The sequence below is a fragment of the Bos grunniens genome, chromosome 1 (assembly GCF_055505025.1).
Source record: "Bos grunniens cultivar Pamir isolate PY7600 chromosome 1, Bosgru_T2T1.0, whole genome shotgun sequence".
Taxonomy (NCBI): Eukaryota; Metazoa; Chordata; class Mammalia; order Artiodactyla; family Bovidae; genus Bos; species Bos grunniens.
This window is the reverse complement of record NC_141165.1, coordinates 91450879-91472455: the sequence shown is the minus strand read 5'-3', so window position 1 is coordinate 91472455 and position 21577 is coordinate 91450879. Positions and strand designations below refer to the sequence as shown.

Below are 21577 nucleotides of genomic sequence, written 5' to 3'. Positions count from 1 at the left end.
TGTGAGACAGAGGACTATGTGCCAGATGCAGGAATAAGATTAAATCCCAGATGAACAACTGAATGAAGTGAAGACAAGCAATCTATCTGAAGAAGAATTCAGAGTAATGTTAGTAAAAATCCAAGATCTCAGAAGAATGGAGGCATAGATCAAGAAGAGACAGGAAATGTTTAACAAAAAGCTAGAAGACCTAAAGAGCAAACAAACAGATGAAAAATACAATAACTGAAATACAAAATACATTGAAAGGGATCAATAGCAGAAAAAGTAAGGCAGAAGAACAGATAAGTGAGCTGCAAGACAGAATGGTGGATATCATGGCTGTGGAACAGAATAAAGAAAAAAGATTGAAAGAACGGTGTAAGAGACCTCTGGGACAACATGAAAAGCACCAACATTCACATTATAGGGATCCCAGAAGGAGAAGAGAGAAAAAAAGACCTGAGAAAATATTTGAAGAGATAATAGCTGAAAACTTCCCTAACATAGGAAAGGAAACATTCACCAAAGCCCTGGAATCATGGAGTCCAGGCAGAATAAACCCAAGAAGACACACACCAAGACATGTAGTAATCAAACTGACAGAAATTAAAGACAAAGAAAAAATACTAAAAGTAACCAGAGAAGATCAACAAATAACGTACCAGGAACTCCCATAAGGTTATCTGCAGGCCAGAAGGGAGTGGTAGAAGAAGGAAATGGCAACCCACTCCAGTGTTCTTGCCTGGAGAATCCCAGGGACAGGGGAGCCTGGTGGGCTGTTGTCTCTGGGGTCGCACAGAGTTGGACATGACTGAAGCGACTTAGCAGCAGCAGCAGCAGCAGCAGGGAGTGGTATAATATTTTCAAAGTGATGAAAGGGAAGAACCTACAGCCAAGAATACTCTACCCAGCAAGGATCTCATTCAGATTTGATGGAGAAATCAATAGCCTTACAGAGAAGCAAAAGCTAAGAATTCAGTACTGTCAGACAGGCTTTGCAACAAACGCCAAAGGAACTTCTCTATGTGAAAAGAGAATGTCATAACTAGAAACAAGAAAATTATGAATGGAAAAGCTCTCTGATAAAGGCTAATACATGGTAAAGGTGGGAAGTACTCCACACACAAATACAATCTCAAAACCAGCAACTGTGATAAGAGGAGAGTACAAATACAGGCTATTGGAAATACACTGGAAATTAAAAGATCAATGACTTAGAACAATCTTTTTTATATACAGACTGTTGTATCAAAACTTCATGGTAACTGCACATGGAAAATCTACAAAGATACACACACACAGAAAAGAAAAAGTAATCCAAACACAACGGTAAAGCTAGTCATCAAATCACAGGAGAGAGCAAAAGAGGAAGGTAAGAAAAAAGACCTTCAAAAACAGATCCAAAACAGAATGGCAATAAGAATATGCATATTGATAATTACCTTAACCATAAATGGATTAAGTGCCCCAACCAAAAGACTGAGTAGCTGAATGGATACAAAAATAAGACCCATATATATGCATATATATATACAAGAGACCAACTTCAGATCTAGAGACACATACAGACTGAAAGTGAGGTGATAGAAAAAGGAATTTCATGCAAATGGAAATTAAAAGAAAGTTGGAGTAGCAATACTCATATCAGACAAACATTAAAGACTGTTACAAGAGACAAAGAAGAACATTATCTAGAGGAATTGGTAAAGGAATTGATAAAGGAATCAATCATTGATAAAGGAATCAATCCAAGCAGAAGATAACAATTCTAAATATATATGCACCTAACATAGCAGCATCTCAATATATAAGGCAAATATACTAACAGCCTTAAAAAGAGAAAACAACAGTAACACAGTAATATTGGGGGACATTAACACCCCACTGTCACTGAACTGATCATTCACAAGAAACTCAGTAAGGAAACACAGGGCCTTAAATGACACATTTAGTTGATATTTACAGACTATTCAAAAGTATATAAATATAAATCCAAAAGGAGCAGAATACACGTTCTTCCTAACCGCACATGGAACATTTTGCAGGATGGATCACATGCTGGCCACAAAGTGGCCTCAGTACATTTAGGAAAATGGAAATTATATCAAGCATATTTGCTGACCATAACACTATGAGATTGTAAATCAACTACAATGAAAAAAAAAAGTAAAAAGAGCACAAACATATGGAGGCCAAACAGTATGCTACTAAACACCAATGAATCACTGAAGAAATCCAACAGGAAATAACAAATACTTAGAAACAAATAAAAATGAAAGCATAATGATCTGAAAGTTATGGGATGCCGTAAAGCAGTTTTAAGAGGAAAGTTTATAGCAATACGATCTTACCTCAGGAAATTCAAAAAAATCTCAAACAAACTTACACCTAAAGCAACTAGAGAAAAAAGAACAAACAAAACCCAGAGTGAGTAGAAGAAAAGAAATCATAAAGATCAGAGCAGAAATCAATGAAGTAAGAGTTGAAGAAAATGACAGAAAAGATCTATAGAACTAAAAGCTGGTTCTTTAAAAAGATTTTTTATAAACTGATAAACCTTTAGCCAGACTCATCACAAAAAAAGGGAGAAATCACAAATCAATAAAATTAACAATGAAAAGGGGGAAGTTACAAAAGACACCACAGAAATACAAAGGATCGTAAGAGACTACTACAAACAATTATATGCCAATAAAATGGACAATGTAGAAGAAATGGACAAATGCTTAGAAAGATGCAAACTTCCAGGGCTGAACCAGGAAGAAACTGAAAATATGAATAGACTATTACAAGCACTGATATTGAAGCTATGATTAAAAACTCCCAACCAAAGCCCAGAAATCCTCCACCAAATACAAACCAAATCCAAAAACCTATTAAAAGGATCATATACCATGATCAAGTGGGATTTATCCCAGAGACACAAGGATTTTTCAATATCTGCAAATCAATCAGTGTGATATACCACATTAACAAAACTATATGACCATCTCAATAGATGCAGAAAAAGCCTTTGACAAAATTCAGCACCCATTTATGATTTTTAAAAAATTCAGAAAGTGGGCTTAGAGGGAATCTGTGCCAACATAATAAAGGCCATATACTACAAACCCACAGCAGACATCATTCTCAATGGTGAAAAACAAAGCATTTCCTTTAAGATCAGGAACAAGACAAGGGCACTCACTCTTGTCACTATTATTCACCATAGTTTTGGAAATTCTAGCCATGACTGTCAGAGCAGAAAAAGAAAAGAAATCCAAACCAAAATAGAAATAAAACTGTCACTGTTTGCAGATGACATGATCTTATGCATAGAAAATCCTAGATGCTGCCAGAAAATTGCTAGATCTCAATGAATTCAGTGAAGTTGCAGGGTACAAAATTAATGCACACAAATATGTAGCATTTTCATACACTAACAAGGAAAGATGAGAAAGAGAAATTAAGGAACAAATCCCATTTACTATCTCATCAAAAAGAATAAAATATCTAGGAATAAACCTACATATGGAGGCAAAAGACCTGTACTCTGAAAACTATATGACACCAATGAAAGAAATTGAAAATGACAAAGATGGAAAGATACTACACGTTCTTGGACTGGAAAAATAAATATTGTCAAGATGACCGTGCTCCCCAAAGCAATCTATAGTTCAGTGCAATCTCTATCAAATCACCAATGACATTTTTCACAGAATTAGAACAAAAATGTTAAGTTTGTATGGAGACATAATAGAACTTGAATAGCTAAAGCAATCTTGAGAAAGAGAAACAGAGCTCGAGGAGTCCGGCTTCCTGACTTCAGACTAAAACTACTAGGCTACAGTCACCAAAACAGTAGGGTAGTGGCACAAAAATAGAAATACAGATCACGGGAACAAACTAGAAGTTCCAGAAATAAACCCACGCACCTGTGGTCAATTAATCTATGATGAAGTAGACAAGACTATACAATGGAGAACAGACAGTGTCTTCAATAAATGACTGGGAAAACTGGACAACTACATGTAAAAGAATGAAATTACAACCTTTTTATCCCATACACAAAAATGAACTCAAAATAGATTAAAGATCTAAATGTAAGACCTGATACTATAAAACTCGTAGAGGAAAACATAGGAAGAACACTCTTCAACGTAAATCAATCACAGCAATATCTTTTGATCCATCTACTGAAGTAACAGAAATAAAAACAAAAATAAACAAATGGAACCTAATTAATCTCAAACGCTCTGGCACAGCAGAGGAAACTATGCACAAAACTAAAAGACAACCCACAGATTTGGAGAAAATATTTGCAAATGAAGCCACTGACAAGGGGTTAATCTCCAAAATCTACAAACAGTTCATGCAACTCAATATAAAATACACACACACACACACACAGCCCAATCAAAAATGGCATAAGATCTAAATACACATTTCTCTAGAGAAGACACTGAGATGGCCAAGAGGCACATGAAAAGATGCTCTACATTGATAATTATTAGAGAAATGGAAATCAAAACTACAATGAGATATCATCTCACCCCAATTAGAGTCATAGTAGTGTTAGTCACTCAGTCATATTCAACTCTTTGTGACCCTGCCATAACTGTAACCCGCCAGGCTCCTCTGTCCTTGGAATTCTCCAGGCAAGAATACTGGAGTGGGTTGCCATTTCCTACTCCAGGGGATCTTTCTGACCTAGGGATAGAACATGAGTCTCCCACATTTCAGGCAGATTCTTTACCATCTGAGCCACCAGGGAAGTTTCCCCCCTCCAATCAGAATGGCCACCATCAGCTGGAAAGGGTGTGAAGAAAAGGGAACCCTCCTACACTGTTGGTGGAAATGTAAAGTGGTACAGCCACTATGGAGGAAAGTATATGGAGGTTCCTTAACAAACTAAAAATAGAACTACATATGACCCAACAAAATTAAATTTTGACAAAATTAGAGGTATGTAGGCTTTTCAGGACTCCATCATGGCACTGTAACCCCAAAATGTCTTTTAGTGTTTTTGTTAACTACACCCGTGTATGTATATATGTGTGTATGTATATGCACATACATGCACATACACCAGGTATTTTTGTCCTATTTTCATTTCTAGCATAGGGAAGATAGAGACAAATGAAATTCATTACTGTATTCCAATGAGCCAGTTAATTGATAGGTAAACTTTCCTAACATATTAATCTAAACATTTAATTTGGTGTTTTATTTATTTTATAGATACAGATTTTATAAATGTGTAGGCTACACAGGTGGTATCTTCTTATGTCAGGAACATTTGTGTTGCTTAGTGCAAAGGGCATAGATTTGGAGTCGGAGAAATCTGACCTTACTCTGCCTCCTTCCAGGGCTTCCCTGGTGGCTCAGCCAGTAAAGAATCTGCCTGCAATGTGGGTGGACCAGGTTCAATCCCTGGGTTGGGAAGAGAGCTCTCTTAGTGCAGTGTGCTTAACCAATGAGTAATGTGAAGTTTTTGTTTCCGTTTTTCGCCCATTTGGCTAATGAAACAAAATGATAGTGGTATGTACACTTTTGCTAGAAAATAAAAATGAAATTCATAGATCTGCATTCCCAAGGGCACATTGCAAAGACTGATAATGTATTTTCACTCAGTATATTTCTAGAACCACTTACCTCTTATTCCCTTTTGCCTTACTCATCTTCCATCTCAAATTCCTCAAATGTTAATGTGTAACATGTTCTTCTAACACTTGAAACATGCTTTCTTTCTGTTTTAGCCCTCTTCAGAATAACCCATCATCCTACCTTCTGAGTTCACTGTTTTTTAAAAACATTCACTCAGCACACATGTATTAATACCTATTTTATGCCAGTTAATTAGATACTGGGAATATAATCCCCATGTTTAGAAAACTCAGAATTTATAGGATGTTAATCAACAGTAAGAGAATAAAAATAAATCCAGTATAATAAAATGCAAGTGTTATAAAGAGATGTGCACAAGGTGCTATGAAGGTTAAGGTAATGGCACCAAATGAAGCCTTAGGTCAGGCTGCCTTCATAGAGGATGCTTTTTCAGCTGTCTTAAAGGATAAGTAGGAGTTTACTTGCAGCTGGACAAATGAAGAGAAGGTTTTTCTGTGAAATAGTATCTGGCACCTGTAATTAACATTTTTATAAAGAAGTTCAGCAATTAATCTTACCATCTAATTGCTCTCTTTTCCTCCCCTAGTTATACAACTGAGGATGGGGTTTGTGAGAGGGCCCCCAATTTTTAGGTAGGAAGCAGTCTACAGGAAACCAAGAAGGTATGTGGTAAAGTGGAGAAGGTATCCGAAAAAGAGGAGCAGATTTGAGAGCCAGAGTCAATTACATATCAGACTAATAGAAAGGAACTAACAGAAACTTTTTTGACCTCTTTCTGAAAGCATCTTTGTAAATCCATTTCTGAAGTAATTCAGACTATATAGATATGTTGAAATACCCTATTTAAAAACAAAATAGAATTAAAAATATAAATTCTGAAACAAATCCTTACAAAGAATTAGTTTCTATTTTAAAAATTAAGTGAAAGATTTCAAGTAGTAAAAATTCCTACTCCCTCAGTCTATCTGAATTGTGAATCAATTTACAAAATATACTTTATTTGCAACCTCTTCTGGTATAATTATTACATTTATTTATTTAGTTTGCCATATTTTTATATAAATAACAATCTTTTTATTGTGCTGATTCCAAACCCAAATTGCTCAAACTTGATTTCTCTTTAGAAGAATTATTTTTAATTTTTTAAAGACAACTGCCTGTTGCTATTATTTTTATTAGAATGATAATACTTAGATTTCCTTTAGTAAGCAGTTTAGCATGACATATTGTAGTCATCAAGCTACAGCCCACAGGCCAAAGCCAGCTTGCCACCTATTTTGGTATGACTTGAGAATTAAGAATGGGTTTTTAAATTTTAAATGGTTGAAAAAAAATCAAAAGATGAGTAATATTTCATGACACACAAAAAGTATACTTAGGTTTCTTTTACATTTAGTATATTTCATTCCTGCTGAAATATTAGAGGTATCCATCAAATAACATTTTTGATACTAAGAAGGTTAAGCTGCAAATTGATCAAGGGAATTTTATTAAACTTTAAGTTTTATAACTAGGTGGTAACAATTCAGAAATTTGTGACTTATGTTTTCTGATTTTAAATTGAGTATTCTTTCTTCTATATCATACTGCATCTTTATTTTAAAATAATTTTCCTAGTTGTAAAGAAAAACACTCATTAGAAGGCATACATTAATTGATAGTATCAATTTGGGTCTCAAAGTATTGACAGAAAAGGTTTCTAACTTGATTTCCCCTAATGCATTTCTATCATAATGCATTCTAGTTTAATATTTTATGAGATACCCTATGTAAAATATTTATCAGATGAGGCAAATTTTCAATAAATTGTAGTTTTCTTGATTTATCCAAACATTTTATGACAGCTTGATTTATAATAATATAATTAAACATTTTCAAATATTTTTTATTCGAGTTTTTTGAACTACTGAATTTAACATTGTAGTATTCAATGTTGAAGTCATTTCATGGTATGGTAAAGTTTCCTTGACTACATTACATACATCTCTAGTAGAATTTTCTACTTCAGAAAATGTTTATAAAGTTAATCAGTTTTTACCCTTACCATTGCTACTTATGTTATGAGTTTGTACATTTGTTGCAGTACTTACCTGTTAGATTTATCTGAAATTGACCTTTGGTTCTTTCCAAAATAAGAAATCACCTCTCATGCTATGTGTGAAAAAACTACACAAAGATACATTTGATTATTTACTGTAATAACAATTGCTTTTCTCATGTTTCTGTTTGCATAGTAAATATTTAATCCTGAATGACAAACTAACATTGAACAATATTTCCACTTCTATACATGCTCACTAATATTAATGTTCATCAGGATTTCAATAATTATACTGTAAAACATACTGTTCCCTCACACTCCTCTTCAGTTTTATATAATTAACTGCCTTTTTCCTTTTTCTGTTGTTTCAGTTAAAGGATCAAGAAAGTTAAGTCTGCCAACAGATCTTAAGGCTGATCTTGGTACGGTAGGCAAAAGCCAACAATTTTAAGTTTTCTTACATTCATTTGGCTGAACATTAACCAACCGGTCCATGAATAACAAGTTTCCTAGATGGCAGTGTTTAATGGCTTTTCAAAAAGGCTTTCTTAAAAATCACCATACAGTTCTGTTGGCAGCATTCAACATTTTGTTTGTTAACAATCATTTTACAAAACTGTTTCATAAATCATTACATACAAACTATATAATGTTTGCGGTTTTTTAATCATGAAAATGTTTTTAAACGTTAACTAGAGTCATGCATATGGACCCTTTGTGACAGTAATCATGTAAATGAGCATCATTTTCTCTGGAACTATTTGGATATTAATATCATTTACAACTAATGCTATTTAACAACAGCAACTACAAAGTCTGATACATAAAAGAATGGAGTTCTTGCCATTAAGGAAAGTTATAGAAGGTGTTATTCATTTTATTTTTTGTGGTGCTCCAAGCTCCAGTACTCTTGCCTGGAAAATCCCATGGATGGAGGAGCCTGATGGGCTGCAGTCCATGGGGTCACGAAGAGTCGGACATGACTGAGCGACTACACTTTCACTTTTCACTTTCCTGCATTGGAGAAGGAAATGGCAACCCACTCCAGTGTTCTTGCCTGGAGAAGCCCAGGGACGGGGGAGCCTGGTGGGCTGCCGTCTATGGGGTCACACAGAGTCAGACACAACTGAAGCGACTTAGCAGCAGCAGCAGCAGCAAGCTTATTCATAATTCTAATGCTGAAATAAATAAGGTCTTATTAAATAGTTTTTCATCAATTTTTCTCTCAGAACTTTAATCTACTCGTCCCAGGATAGTTTCTTTTGTGAAATTTAAAGGAATCACCTTTACCTTCATCTCCTTTCTTCTGACTTAAAGTCATTGCATAAAACCTATGAATGTCAATGTCATGTCTAACATAACAAAAATTCAGTAATTAGTCTTTGTTTTTTAGAGTGTTCAAAGCTGTTTCACGTACATGATTTTATTTAACTTTCTTAGCAACTCTTTAAAAAGTCCTCTGGTAGCTCAGACAATAAAGAATCTGCCTGCATTGCTGGAGACCTGGGTTCAATCCCTGGATTGGGATGATCTCCTGGAGAAGGGAATGGCTACCCACTGCAGTATTCTTGCCTGGACAGTTCCACAGACAGAGGAACCTAGTGGGCTACAGTCCATGGGGTTATAGTGTTGGACATGACTGAACGACTAACAGTTTCACTTTTTCAGCAACTCTTTAAGGTAGTTATCAGTATTCCTTTTTTTCTAGAACAGAAACTGACGTTATATTGTTAATAAATTGTAGAATTAAGATTTGAACCTAGATCACAGAACATAATACTCAAAGTTTATTGAGCATAATCACACACCTTATCTCATTTTACCTAAATTAAATACCTTTCAGCAATACTTTGTAACATTTAAAATCTAATTACATACCATCTTAGATGAATTTGATTAGATTATTATGTCAGTGATATTAAATGCAAAGCACATTTTAAATGCAGATGCAACATTATTCAGTATTATTAGTTCAATACTAACTAAATTGTTATGAAGTTAATTAGTATTTTGCCAGTGTAATTGATATTCAACATTTCTAGTTCCATGTATTGACCTCCTACTACATGTCACACAGTACACTATATAATTTGTACATATTATTTGGTATATGATAGATAGATAATAAATTAGTAATATTCTACCCACTTTACAAATAAATTAAGGGTATGAAAAATTAAAATTTGTCTAAGGTCAAAGATGGGCTCGATAAAGGACAGAAATGGTATGGACCTAACAGAAGCAGAACATGTTAAGAAGAGGTGGCAAGAATACACAGAAGAACTGTACAAAACAGATCTTCACGACCCAGATAATCATGATGGTGTGATCACTCACCTAGAGCCAGACATCCTGGAATGTGAAGTCAAGTGGGCCTTAGAAAGCATCACTACGAACAAAGCTAGTGGAGGTGATGGAATTTCGGTTGAGCTATTTCAAATCCTGAAAGATGCTGCTGTGAAAGTGCTGCACTCAATATGCCAGCAAATTTGGAAAACTAAGCAGTGGCCATAGGACTGGAAAAGGTCAGTTTTCATTCCAATCCCAAAAAAAGGCAATGCCAAAGAGTGCTCAAACTACCACACAATTGCACTCATCTCACATGCTAGTAAAGGAATGCTCAAAATTCTCCAATTCAGGCTTCAGCAATACATGAACCGTGAACTTCCAGATGTTCAAGCTGGTTTTAGAAAAGGCAGAGGAACTAGAGATCAAATTGCCACCATCCAATGGATCATCGAAAAAGCAAGAGAGTTCCAGAAAAACATCTATTTCTGATTTATTGGCTATGCCAAAGCCTTTGACTGTGTGGATCACAATAAACTGTGGAAAATTCTGAAAGAGATGGGAATACCAGACCACCTGACCTGCCTCTTGAGAAACCTATATGCAGGTCAGGAAGCAACAGTTAGAACTGGCATGGAACAACAGACTGGTTCCAAATAGGAAAAGGAGTACATCAAGGCTGTATATTGTCACCCTGCTTATTTAACTTAAAAGCAGAGTACATCATGAGAAACTCTGGGCTGCAAGAAGCACAAGCTGGAATCAAGATTGCCGGGAGAAATATCAATAACCTCAGATATGCAGATGACACCACCCTTATGGCAGAAAGTGAAGAGGAACTAAAAAGCTTGTTGATGAAAATGAAAGAGGAGAGTGAAAAAGTTGGCTTAAAGCTCAGCATTCAGAAAACTAAGATCATGGCATCTGGCTCCATCACTTCATGGGAAATAGATGGGGAAACAGTGTCAGACTTTGTATTTTGGGTTCCAAAATCACTGCAGATGGTGACTGCAGCCATGAAATTAAAAGACGCTTACTCCTTGGAAGAAAGTTATGACCAACCTAGATAGCATATTCAAAAGCAGAGACATCACTTTGCCAACAAAGGTCCGTCTAGTCAAGGCTATGGTTTTTCCTGTGGTCATGTATGGATGTGAGAGTTGGACTGTGAGGAAGGCTGAGTGCCGAAGAATTGATGCTTTTGAACTGTGGTGTTGGAGAAGACTTGAGAGTCCCTTGGACTGCAAGGAGATCCAACCAGTCCATTCTGAAGGAGATCAACCCTGGGATTTCTTTGGAAGGAATGATGCTAAAGCTGAAACTCCAGTACTTTGACCACCTCATGAGAAGAACTGACTCATTGGAAAAGACTCTGATGCTGGGAGGGATTGGGGGAAGGAGGAGAAGGGGACGACAGAGGATGAGAGGGCTGGATGGCATCACTGACTCGATGGACATGAGTCTGAGTGAACTCTGGGAGTTGGTGATGGACAGGGAGGCCTGGCATGCTGTGATTAATGGGGTCGCAAAGAGTCGGACATGACTGAGCGACTGAACTGAACTGAAGGTCATATAACTAATAGCAAAATTGAACTTAAGTATGTATCATTGAAAAGCTTATAATCTTATAATTACCTATTACTTTTTGTAGCATATACTGTAACAAATGTCAAATGAAAAGTAGCAAAGTAAGGAAAACATAGATTAGAGAGAAAATAGATAATGAAAAATAATAATTAACCTGTAAGTTGATTCTTTGGAAAGATCAACAAATTGACAAACCCTTACCTAGACTAAGGGAAAAATAATATACAAGCAATTAAAATCAGGAATAAAAGTGGGTGCATTACAATCAGCCTTACTGAAGAGGATTATAAAAGAATACTGTGAACAATTTTATGCCAGCATTAACTAATCTAGATACAATAGACAAATTCCTACAAATACATGAGTTACCAAAACCGACTCAAGAAGAAAGAGAAAATCTGAGTAAAGATACTGAATCAGTGCTCAAAAATTTCAAGAGAAGTCCAGGATGAGACAGCTTCCCTGGTGAATGCTACCAAATATTTAAAGAGAAATTAACACCAGTTTTCATCAAACTCTTCCAAAAAATACAAGGAACATTTCCTAACACATTCTATGACATAACATTACCCTTATTTCAAAGCTAGACAAAGAACACTGCAAGAAAATAAAATTAGAGACCAACACCCCATATGAATATACATGCAAAGATTCTCAAGATATTGGCAAACAAAAATCCAGCAGCATATTAAAAGGATTATATACCATAATCAAGTGGAATTTTTCTCAGAAATACATGAGTGGTTCAACAGAAGAAAATTAAAAATGTAAAAATCACACTAACAGAATGAAGGAAAAATCCCACACATGATCATCTCAACTGGTGCAGAAAAAGGACTTGACAAAATTGAATACCCTTTCATGATTTAAAAAAAAAAAAAAACAACTCAGGAAACTAGAAATTGAGGGACCTTTCTGAAACTGATAATGCCTTATTCATGAGAAGCCCACAGCCACCCTACTCAAGGATGAAAGACTGAAAACTTTCCTCCTTAAAATCTAGAATAGGGACGTCCCTGGTGGTCCAATGGTTAAGAATCCATCTGCCAACACAGGGGACACAGGTTCAATCCCTGATCTGGGAAGGCCCCACGTGCACCACAGCTTGTGAATCCTGCATGCTACAATGACTGAGATCACACCTGAGAGCCTGTGCTTCACAGCAAGAGAAGCTTCCACAATGAGAAGCCCCCACATCACAACGAAGAGTATCCTCACAACTACAGAAAGCCCGTGCAGCAACAAATCCCCATTGCAGCCAGAAAAGAATAGATCCAGAACAAGACAAAGGGGCTTTGTTTACTACCTCTATTTTGTATTGGAAGGTCTAGCCAGTGATTTAAGCGGGGGCGGGGGGGTGGGGTGGGGGGCGTGCGGGGAAGCACATCCAAATTGATAAAGAAGTAAAACTAGCCCTGTTGGCAGATGGCATGATTCCTGTATACAGAAAATCCTCCAAAATCCACAAAAGAATAACAAGAACTAATAAATGAATTTAGTAGAGTTGCAAGGAGAGGGCAATGGCAACCCACTCCAGTACTCTTGCCTGGGAAATCCCATACACAGAGGAGCCTGGTGGGCTACAGTCCATGGGGTGGCGAGGAGTCGTACTCGACTGAGCGACTTCACTTTCACTTTTCACTTTCATGCACTGGAGAAGAAAATGGCAACCCACTCCAGTATTATTGCCTGGAGAATCCCAGGGACCGGAGCCTGATGGGCTGTTGTCTATGGGGTCGCACAGAGTCGGACACGACTGACGTGACTTAGCAGCAGCAGCAGTAGAGTTGCAAGGTATAAAATGAGCACAAAGAAATCAGCTGTATTTCTATATACCAGTAATGAAAATTTTGAAAACGAAATTAAAAAGAATCCCATTTGTAAGTCTCCCAAGAGTAAAATATCTAAAGATAAACTTAACCAAGGAGATGTAACACTTTACACTGGTAACTACAAAACATTGCTAAAAGAAACTTTAAAAGACCTATAAAAGTGAAAATACATCCCTTGTTCATGAATTGGAATGTTTAATATTATTTAAGTAATACCCCAAACATTCTAACAGATTTAATGCAGTCACAGCTAAAATACCAATATTAAATAATGGTATGCCATTTTAAATAATGGAAAAGCTTTTCCTAAAATTCATATGGAAGTGCCAAAGCAAAAATAGACAAAACAATACACATGGTTGACAGTTCAAATACTCACACTTCCCAGTTTCAAAACTTTCTGCATGGCTACACATATCAAAGTGAAAGTGAAAGTCACTTGGTCCTGTCTGATTCTTTGCGACCCCATGGCCTATACAGTCCATTAAATTCTCCAGGCCAGAATACTGGAGTGGGTAGCCATCCCTTCTCCAGGGGTCTTCCCCTCCAAGGGATCAAACCCAGGTTTCCCACATTGCAGGGAGATTCTTTACCAGGTGAGCCACCAGGAAAGCCCAAGAATACGGGAGTGGGTAGCCCATCCCTTCTCCAGCAGATCTTCCCGACCCAGGAATCAAACCAGGGTCTCCAGTGTTGCAGGTGCATTCTTTTACCAGCTGAGCTACCTGGGGTATTGGCATGAAGATATACACATAGGTCAATGATAGAACTGAATCTAGAAATAAAACTATACATCTATGACCAATTGATTTTCAACAAGTTACCAGGACAATTCAATGGGGTGGGCAGGAGGGGCAGGGAATAGTCTCTTCAACAAATGGTACTGAGACAACTGGAAGTCCACGTGCATGATCATGGAGATGGACCACTACTTCATACTACATACAAAAAAATGGATTAATGACTTAAGTGACAATGACAATAGCTAGAATGTGGAAGCAACGCAATCCACAGTCCCATCAGTGGATAGATGGATAAACAAAACGTGTGTACAGAACAATGGAATTTGCTCAGCCTTAGAAGGAAGGAAATTTTAACATATGCTACAACATGGGGCTTCCCAGGTGGCTCAGTGGTAAAGTATCTGCCTGCCAGTGCACGAAATGCAAGAGACTCGGGTTCAGTTCCTCGGTTGGGAGGACCCCCTGGAGAACTTCATGGACAGAGGAGCCTGGCAGGCTGCAGTCCATGGGTTCACAAAGAATTAGACACGACTGAGCAACTGAGCACACATACACACTACAACATGAGTGAACGTTGAGAATATTATGCTAAGTAAAATAAGCCAGTCACAAGAAGACAAAAATTGTATGATTACAATTATATGAGGTACCCAGAATGTTCACATATGTAGGGAAAGAAAGTAGAATGGTGGATGCCAGGAGCCAGGGGAGGAGGAAATGAGGAGTTATTATTTAATGAGTAATGTGTTTCATTTTTACCAGCTGAAAAGAATTCTGGAGATGACTGCTACACAGTACAAATGTGTGTAATACCACTGAACTGTACACTTGAAATTGGTTTAGATGATAAATCTTACAATTGTTAAGTATTTTATTTTTAAAAAGGGAGTCCTGATACATGCTACAACATGGATGAACCTCAGAAACGCTACATGAACTGAAAGAAGGCAGACATAAAGCCACATACTGCATGATTTCATTTATATGAAATATCCAGAATAACTAAATCCCTAGAAACAGAAAGTAGACTGATGGTCACCAGTGGCTAGGGAAGAGTAGAACGGGCAGTGACTGCTTAATGTGTTGGTGCTGTTTTTAGTGGTGATGAAAATGTTCTGGAGCTATATAGTTGTGGCTGTTGCACAATATTGGGAGTGTACTAACTACCACTGAATTGTACATTTTAAAATTGCTTCAGATGAATCACCTCAAAAACTGCAGGAAAAATATTTTTTAAAACTGGTGAAATATGAAACCTAGAGTTCAGTTAATAGTAATGCATCAAAGTGACATTGGGAAAGGAGAATAAGAAATTTATGTATTGGCTGCTTTCTTCTAAATGCAAAATTATTTCAAAATAAAATATTTTTTTAAGTGGGCAAACTACTTGAAATGACTCTGCCAAAGAAGATAGATGGCAAATAAGCACATAAAAAGATACGTCATTAGCCACTCAAGGAATTCAAATTTAAACAACAATGGAATGCCACTAGAATAGCTAAAATTATGAATACTGACAAAACACAGATCTACTGAAACTCATACTCTACTGGTGGAAATGCAAAATGGTGCAACCATTTAGAAATCAGATTGGCATTTTCTTTTAAAGAAAAACACAATTACAATATTGTCTAACAATTTCACTCCTAGGTACTTATTCTTGGAGAAGGAAATGGCAACCCACTCCAGTATTCTTGCCTGGAGAATTCCATGGACAGAGGAGCCTAGTGGGCTATAGTCCATCGGGTCGCAATGAGTAGGACACGACTGAAGTGACTTAGCATGCAGGTACTTATTCTAAGAGAATTAAAAGTGATCTTCACTCAAAAATTTATATTTAGAATTCATAGCAGCTTAAATTGTAATAGCCAAAAACTAGAAACAACCCAAATGTACTTCAACGGTGAATGGTTAAGCAAAATGTGGCACATTATACCATGAAATGCTATTCAGCAATGAAAGAAAACAAGCTATTGATATTCACAACTTGTATGGATCTCAAGAGAACTGGGCTGAGTTGGGGGTGGGGGGAATTTGATCTTGAAAGGTTAAATACTATATGAATCCACTTATATAGTAATCTTGAAATAACAAAATTACAGAGTGGAGAACTCATTAATGTTTGCCAAAAGTTAGGAATGGGTGAGGGAAGGACTAGTGGCTATAAAGGAGTAACACAGGAGACCCTGTTGGTGAGGAAACAGTTCTGAATCTTGATTACAGTGGTAGTTCCTCAAATCTACATGTGACAAAATTACATAAAACTACACATACATACACACAAACACAGTACATCTAAAACTGACAAAATCTGAGTAAGCTCTGCGACTGGCACCAATGTCATCTTGGTTTTGATTTTAAACTGTAGTTACACAAGATATTAGTGATGGGGGAATGGGTGAAGAGTACATGGACTTCCCTGTACACTTTTAAATATATTATTTTAAAAAGTTCTAATCTATTTAGAGTTGCTACAAAACATTGGTTATATTCCTTACCCAATAGTTTGTAACACCCATTCCCCCACCCCTGTGTTGCCCGCTCCCTCCTCCACACCGATAACCACTAGTTTGTTCTCTGTATCTGAGTTTTCTTTTTGTTACATTCACTAGTTTGCTGTAGTTTTTAGATTACACATATAAGTGATATTGTATAGTATTTATCTTTCTCTGACTTATTTCATTTAGCATAACACCTGATAAGACCAACCATGTTGCAGCAAAAGGCAAGAAAACCTTTTATGACTGAGTAGTATTCCATTTTGTGTGTATGTATAATACATATATATATAACATCTTATCCATTCATCTGTTGATGGACAGAAATTGTTTCTATATCTTAGCAATTGTAAATAATGCTCTGAACATTGGGGTGCATGTATCTTTTCAAATTAGTGTTTGGGGTTTTGGGAGATAAAAATCTAGGAGTGGAATTGCTGAGTCATATGGTAGTTCTGTTTTTCGTTTTTTGAGAACTTGCATGTTTTCCACAGTGGCTGCACCAGTGAACATTCCCACGAACATTGTATAGCTATGGCTTCCTAGGTGGTGCTATGCTATGTGGCACTAGTGATAAAGTGACACAGGAGGCATGGGTTCAATCCCTGGGTCAGGAAGATCCCCTGGAGGAGGGCATGGCAACCCAGTCCCATATTCTTGCAGACAGAGGAGTCTGGCAGGCTACAGTCCATAGGGTTGCAAAGAGTTGAACATGACTGAAGTGACTTAGCACAACAATGTACGAGGATTCCCGTTTTTTAATTTTAATGTAAGTAAGGTTTTAAAACAGTTTTACATATTGCATATTCTCCCTCTCCCCAGAGAGCCTCCCCTACTATTAACATCCTCCACCAGAATGGTACATTTTTATAACTTATGAACCATACGTATACATCATCATCACCCCAAGTCCAGAGTTTGCATTAGGGCTCATACTTGATGTTTTAACATATGCATAATGACAGGTATCCATCATTAGATAATACATTACAGTGTAATACAGAATAGTTTTACTGCTCTGACAATCTTCTGTCAGCCTAGTCATCACTTCCTCCACCTCAACTCCTAGCAACCACAGATCTTTCTACTGTCTATGGAGAATGTCAAGAATGTTACACAGTTGGAATCACAAAATCACACATGGTTTTATAGTTCATTTCTTTTTTAGCACTGAATAATATCCCGTTGTCTCAAATGTACCACAATTTATCCATTCAGGTTTCTATAAGTTTTCAGCCTCTTTGTGTAAATACTAAGGAGCCTGATTGCTGGATCATATGATAAAAGTATGTTTAGCTTTTTAAGCCGTCTTTGCATAATCAATTCTGCATCCCCACTATCAGTTATATCCCGTTATTCCAAATCTTTTCTAGCATTTGGTGTTGACAGTGTTTTACATTTTTCTCATTCTAATAGATCTGTAGTGGTTTCTCATCCTTGTTTTAATTTGAAATTTTAAATATTTTTATGTGCTCATTTTGCCATCTGTCTCCTTTGGTATGGTATCTATTCAGATCTTTTGCCCATTTTTTAAGTCAGGTGGTTTGTTTCCTTTTTAAGAGTTTTAAGAGTTCTTGTGTATTTTAGTTAATGTTTTTCAGGTATATATTTTATACCTATTTTCTTCCATTCTGAAGCTTGTCTTCTCATCCTCTTAATACTGTCTTTTACAAAGTTTTTAATTTTAATGAAGTCAAATTTACCAATTTTCTTTCATGGATTGTGCCTTTGGTATTATATCTAAAAAGATATCAAACTCAAAGTCATCTACATTTTCTGTTTTCTTCTAGTAGTTTTACAATTTTGTGTTTAACATTTAGGACTATGATAAACTTTGAGTGTTTTTGAAGGTTGTAAAATCTGTTTACATTTTTTTGTGTATGTGTATATCCAGCTGTTCCACTACTATTTGTTGAGAAGACGGTCTTTTCTCCATCACATTGCTTTTGCTCCTTTGTCAAGGATCAGTTGACTATATTTGTTGGATCGATTTCTAGGCTTTCTGTTCTTTGCAATGATATATCTGTTTATTTTTTCACCAATGTCATCTATCTTCAGTACTTTAGTTTTATAGTAAGTCTTGAAGTCAAGTAATGTCATTCCTGTAACTGTATTCCTTTCCTTTAGTATTCTGGGTCTTATTCCTCTCCAAATAAACTTTAGAATCAGTTTGTCAACATCCACAAAATAACTTTCTGGAATTTTGATTGGGATTGTGTTGAAGCTACAGATCAAGTTGGGGAGAACTCATGTCTCGACAATATTGAGCCCTCGTATCCATGAACATGGAATCTGTTTTCATTTATTTGTCTTCAGTTTCTTTCATCAGTAAGGAACTTAAACAGTTTTGCAGTTTTCCTCATATAGATCTGGCACATATTTTGTTAAATTTATGTGCATGCTTTGTTAGATTTATACATAAGTATTTTAATTTTGAGGGTACTAAGGTAAATGTTAATTCCTTTTAATTTCAAATTCTGTTGCTAGCATATAGGAAAATTTTTGTCCCATATCACCAAAGGGTGACCTCAGCTGAGGAGAATCTTAATAATCAAGTTGATGGAATGACCCATTCTGTAGATACCAGTCAGCTTTTTTCCCAGTCACCCTGTCATTACCAAATGAGCTAATAAACAGAGTAGCTATGGTGGCAGGGACACAAGCTATTCATGCACTCAGCAACATGGACTTCCACTCACCACGGTCAACATGGCTACAACCGTTGAATGCTCAATATGATAACTGAAATAATCAACACTGTCTGCAGTGTTACCATTTCTCAGGTGATCAGTTACCTGGTGGCAGGTTGATTACACTGAACTACTTTCAACATGGAAGAACTGTATGTTCTTGCTAAAATATACACTTACTCTGGATTATGGATCTGCTTTTCCTGAATTGAATGCTTTTGCCAAAACTATTATCCATGGGCTTGTTGTTGTTTTTTAGTCACTAAGCTGTGTCCAACTCTTTCACGACCCCATGAACTGTAGCACACCAGGCTTCTCTGTCCATGGCATTTCCCAAGCAAGGATACTAGAGTGGGTTTCCATGTCCTCTCCAGGGGATCTTCCCAACCCAGGGATTGAACCCACATCTCCTGCATTGGCAGGTGGATTCTTTACCACTGAGCTATGCCTTATCTATCATTATGGTACTTCATACAGCATTGCTTTTCATCAAGGAACTCATTTCATAACAAATGAAGTGTGGCAATGAGCCAGTGCTTATGGGGTTCACTGGTCTAACAATGTTCTTCACCATACTAAGCAACTGTCTATAATTATGTATGTATGTGTATATGGGGGGAGGGGGCAGTGTTCCCTGATGGTTCAGTGGGTAAAGAATCTGCCTGAAATTCTGGAGCTGCCGGAGATGTGAGTTCGATCCCTGAGTAGGAAAATCCACTGGAGAAGAAAATAGCAACCCACTCATCATTCTTGCCTGAAAAATCCCAAGGACAGAGGAACCTGGTGGGCTATTAAAGTGAAAGTGAAAGCCCACCCCTGGTGAGCTATGATAGCTTCAGTCACTCAGCTCCTCTGTCCATGGAATTCTCAAGGCAAGAATACTGGAGTGGGTAGTCATTCCCTTCTCCAAGGGATATTCCTGACCCAGGGGTCAAACCCAGGTCTCCTGCATTGCAGGCAGATTCTCTACTGTCTGAGCCACAAGGGGAGCCCATGTATATACATGTTCTGTGCTGTGTCAAGTTGCTTCAGTTGTGTCTGACTCTTTGCAACCCTGAGGACTGTAGCCCACCAGTTCATGGGACTCTCCTCTGTCCATGGGATTCTCCAGGCAAAAATATTGGAGTGGGTTACTATGTCCTCCTCCAGGGGATCTTCCCAACCCAGGGATCGAACTCATGTCTCTTATGTCTCCTACATTGGCAGACAGGTTCTTTACCACGAGTGCCGCCTGGGAAGCCCATATATATATACACATATATAAGTCTGTTAATCTTTTGATTAATGTTAGCTATTACATCTTTCACTATCCCTTTACTTTTAACCTATATACGTATTCTTAAATTTCTTGTAGAGAATGTAGTTGGGTCTCTTTTTTGAATCACTGAGTCTTTAATTGAAGTATTTAGACAAGTGACGTTTAAAGTGAGTATATAGACTAATGTCTACCATAGTTGTTACTATTTTCTATTCATTTCCCTTTTTTGTTCCTATCTTCTTCTTCCACTGATTTCTTTTTTTGTGTGTTTTGAATTGGACATTTTATATGATTCCTTTTACTCTTAGCTTATCAATTATACTTTACTTTTTATTTTAGCAATTGCCCTAAAGTTTGCAGTATATATTTACAATAGATACAAGTTCATTTTAAAATAATACTGTACTGCTTTATGGATAGTGAAAGTACTTTATAATAACAAAATATTTCTAATTTCTCCCTCTTCTTCCTTGTATTACTACTGCCATTCATTTCACTGACCCACAGGCTATGCTGCTATCCTATATAATTTCTGGCAATTTGGTGTGGTTAGATACCTATTTCAAAATACAAATTAAACACTGTACCATTTCTAAACATTATTATACCCTGGAACAGAAATTAATGTAGAGAGAATAGAAAACAAATAGCACTTAATAGCATAAAATTTACAATGTCTGATATCTGGGCAATGATACTGTGTCAACAGAAAAATACAATCTATGATAATGAAAAAGTATCCATCAATAGAACTGACCCAGAAATGACACAGAGAACAAAATCAGTGGACAAGGACATTAAATCAGCTATTGTAAATATGCAGATTATCTTCAACTTACAGTGGTTCAATGTACAATTTTTCAACTTTATGATGATGCAAAAGCAATACTAAGCAACAAGAACAAAAGCAATACACATTCAGTAGAAACCATACATCAGAATTTGAATTCTGATCCTTTCCAAGCTAGTAATACGCAGCACAATACTCTCTCACGATGCTGGGCAGCAACAGTGAGCCCCAGCCTCTAGTCAACCACATGATCATGAGGATTA

General features: G+C 36.7%; 1 protein-coding gene and 1 long non-coding RNA gene across 10 annotated transcripts in view; one reads left to right on the top strand and one right to left on the bottom strand.

Annotated features, from left to right (window-relative positions):
• STXBP5L (syntaxin binding protein 5L) overlaps nt 1-21577 on the top strand; it is a 455210-nt gene that overhangs the window by 383403 nt on the left and 50230 nt on the right. Inside the window, exon 23 of one of the 8 annotated variants that reach the window (XM_086404109.1) lies at nt 8002-8052. The exons of the other annotated variants lie outside the window; for them this stretch is intronic. Within the exon in view, the coding sequence (XP_086260235.1) occupies nt 8002-8052 (51 nt within the window). The remainder of the gene's footprint in view (nt 1-8001; nt 8053-21577) is intronic. 8 annotated transcript variants of the gene reach the window in all.
• The window catches only part of LOC147379912 (uncharacterized), a 97526-nt gene that overhangs the window by 42586 nt on the left and 33363 nt on the right, over nt 1-21577 (bottom strand). The gene's annotated exons all lie outside the window — the stretch shown is intronic.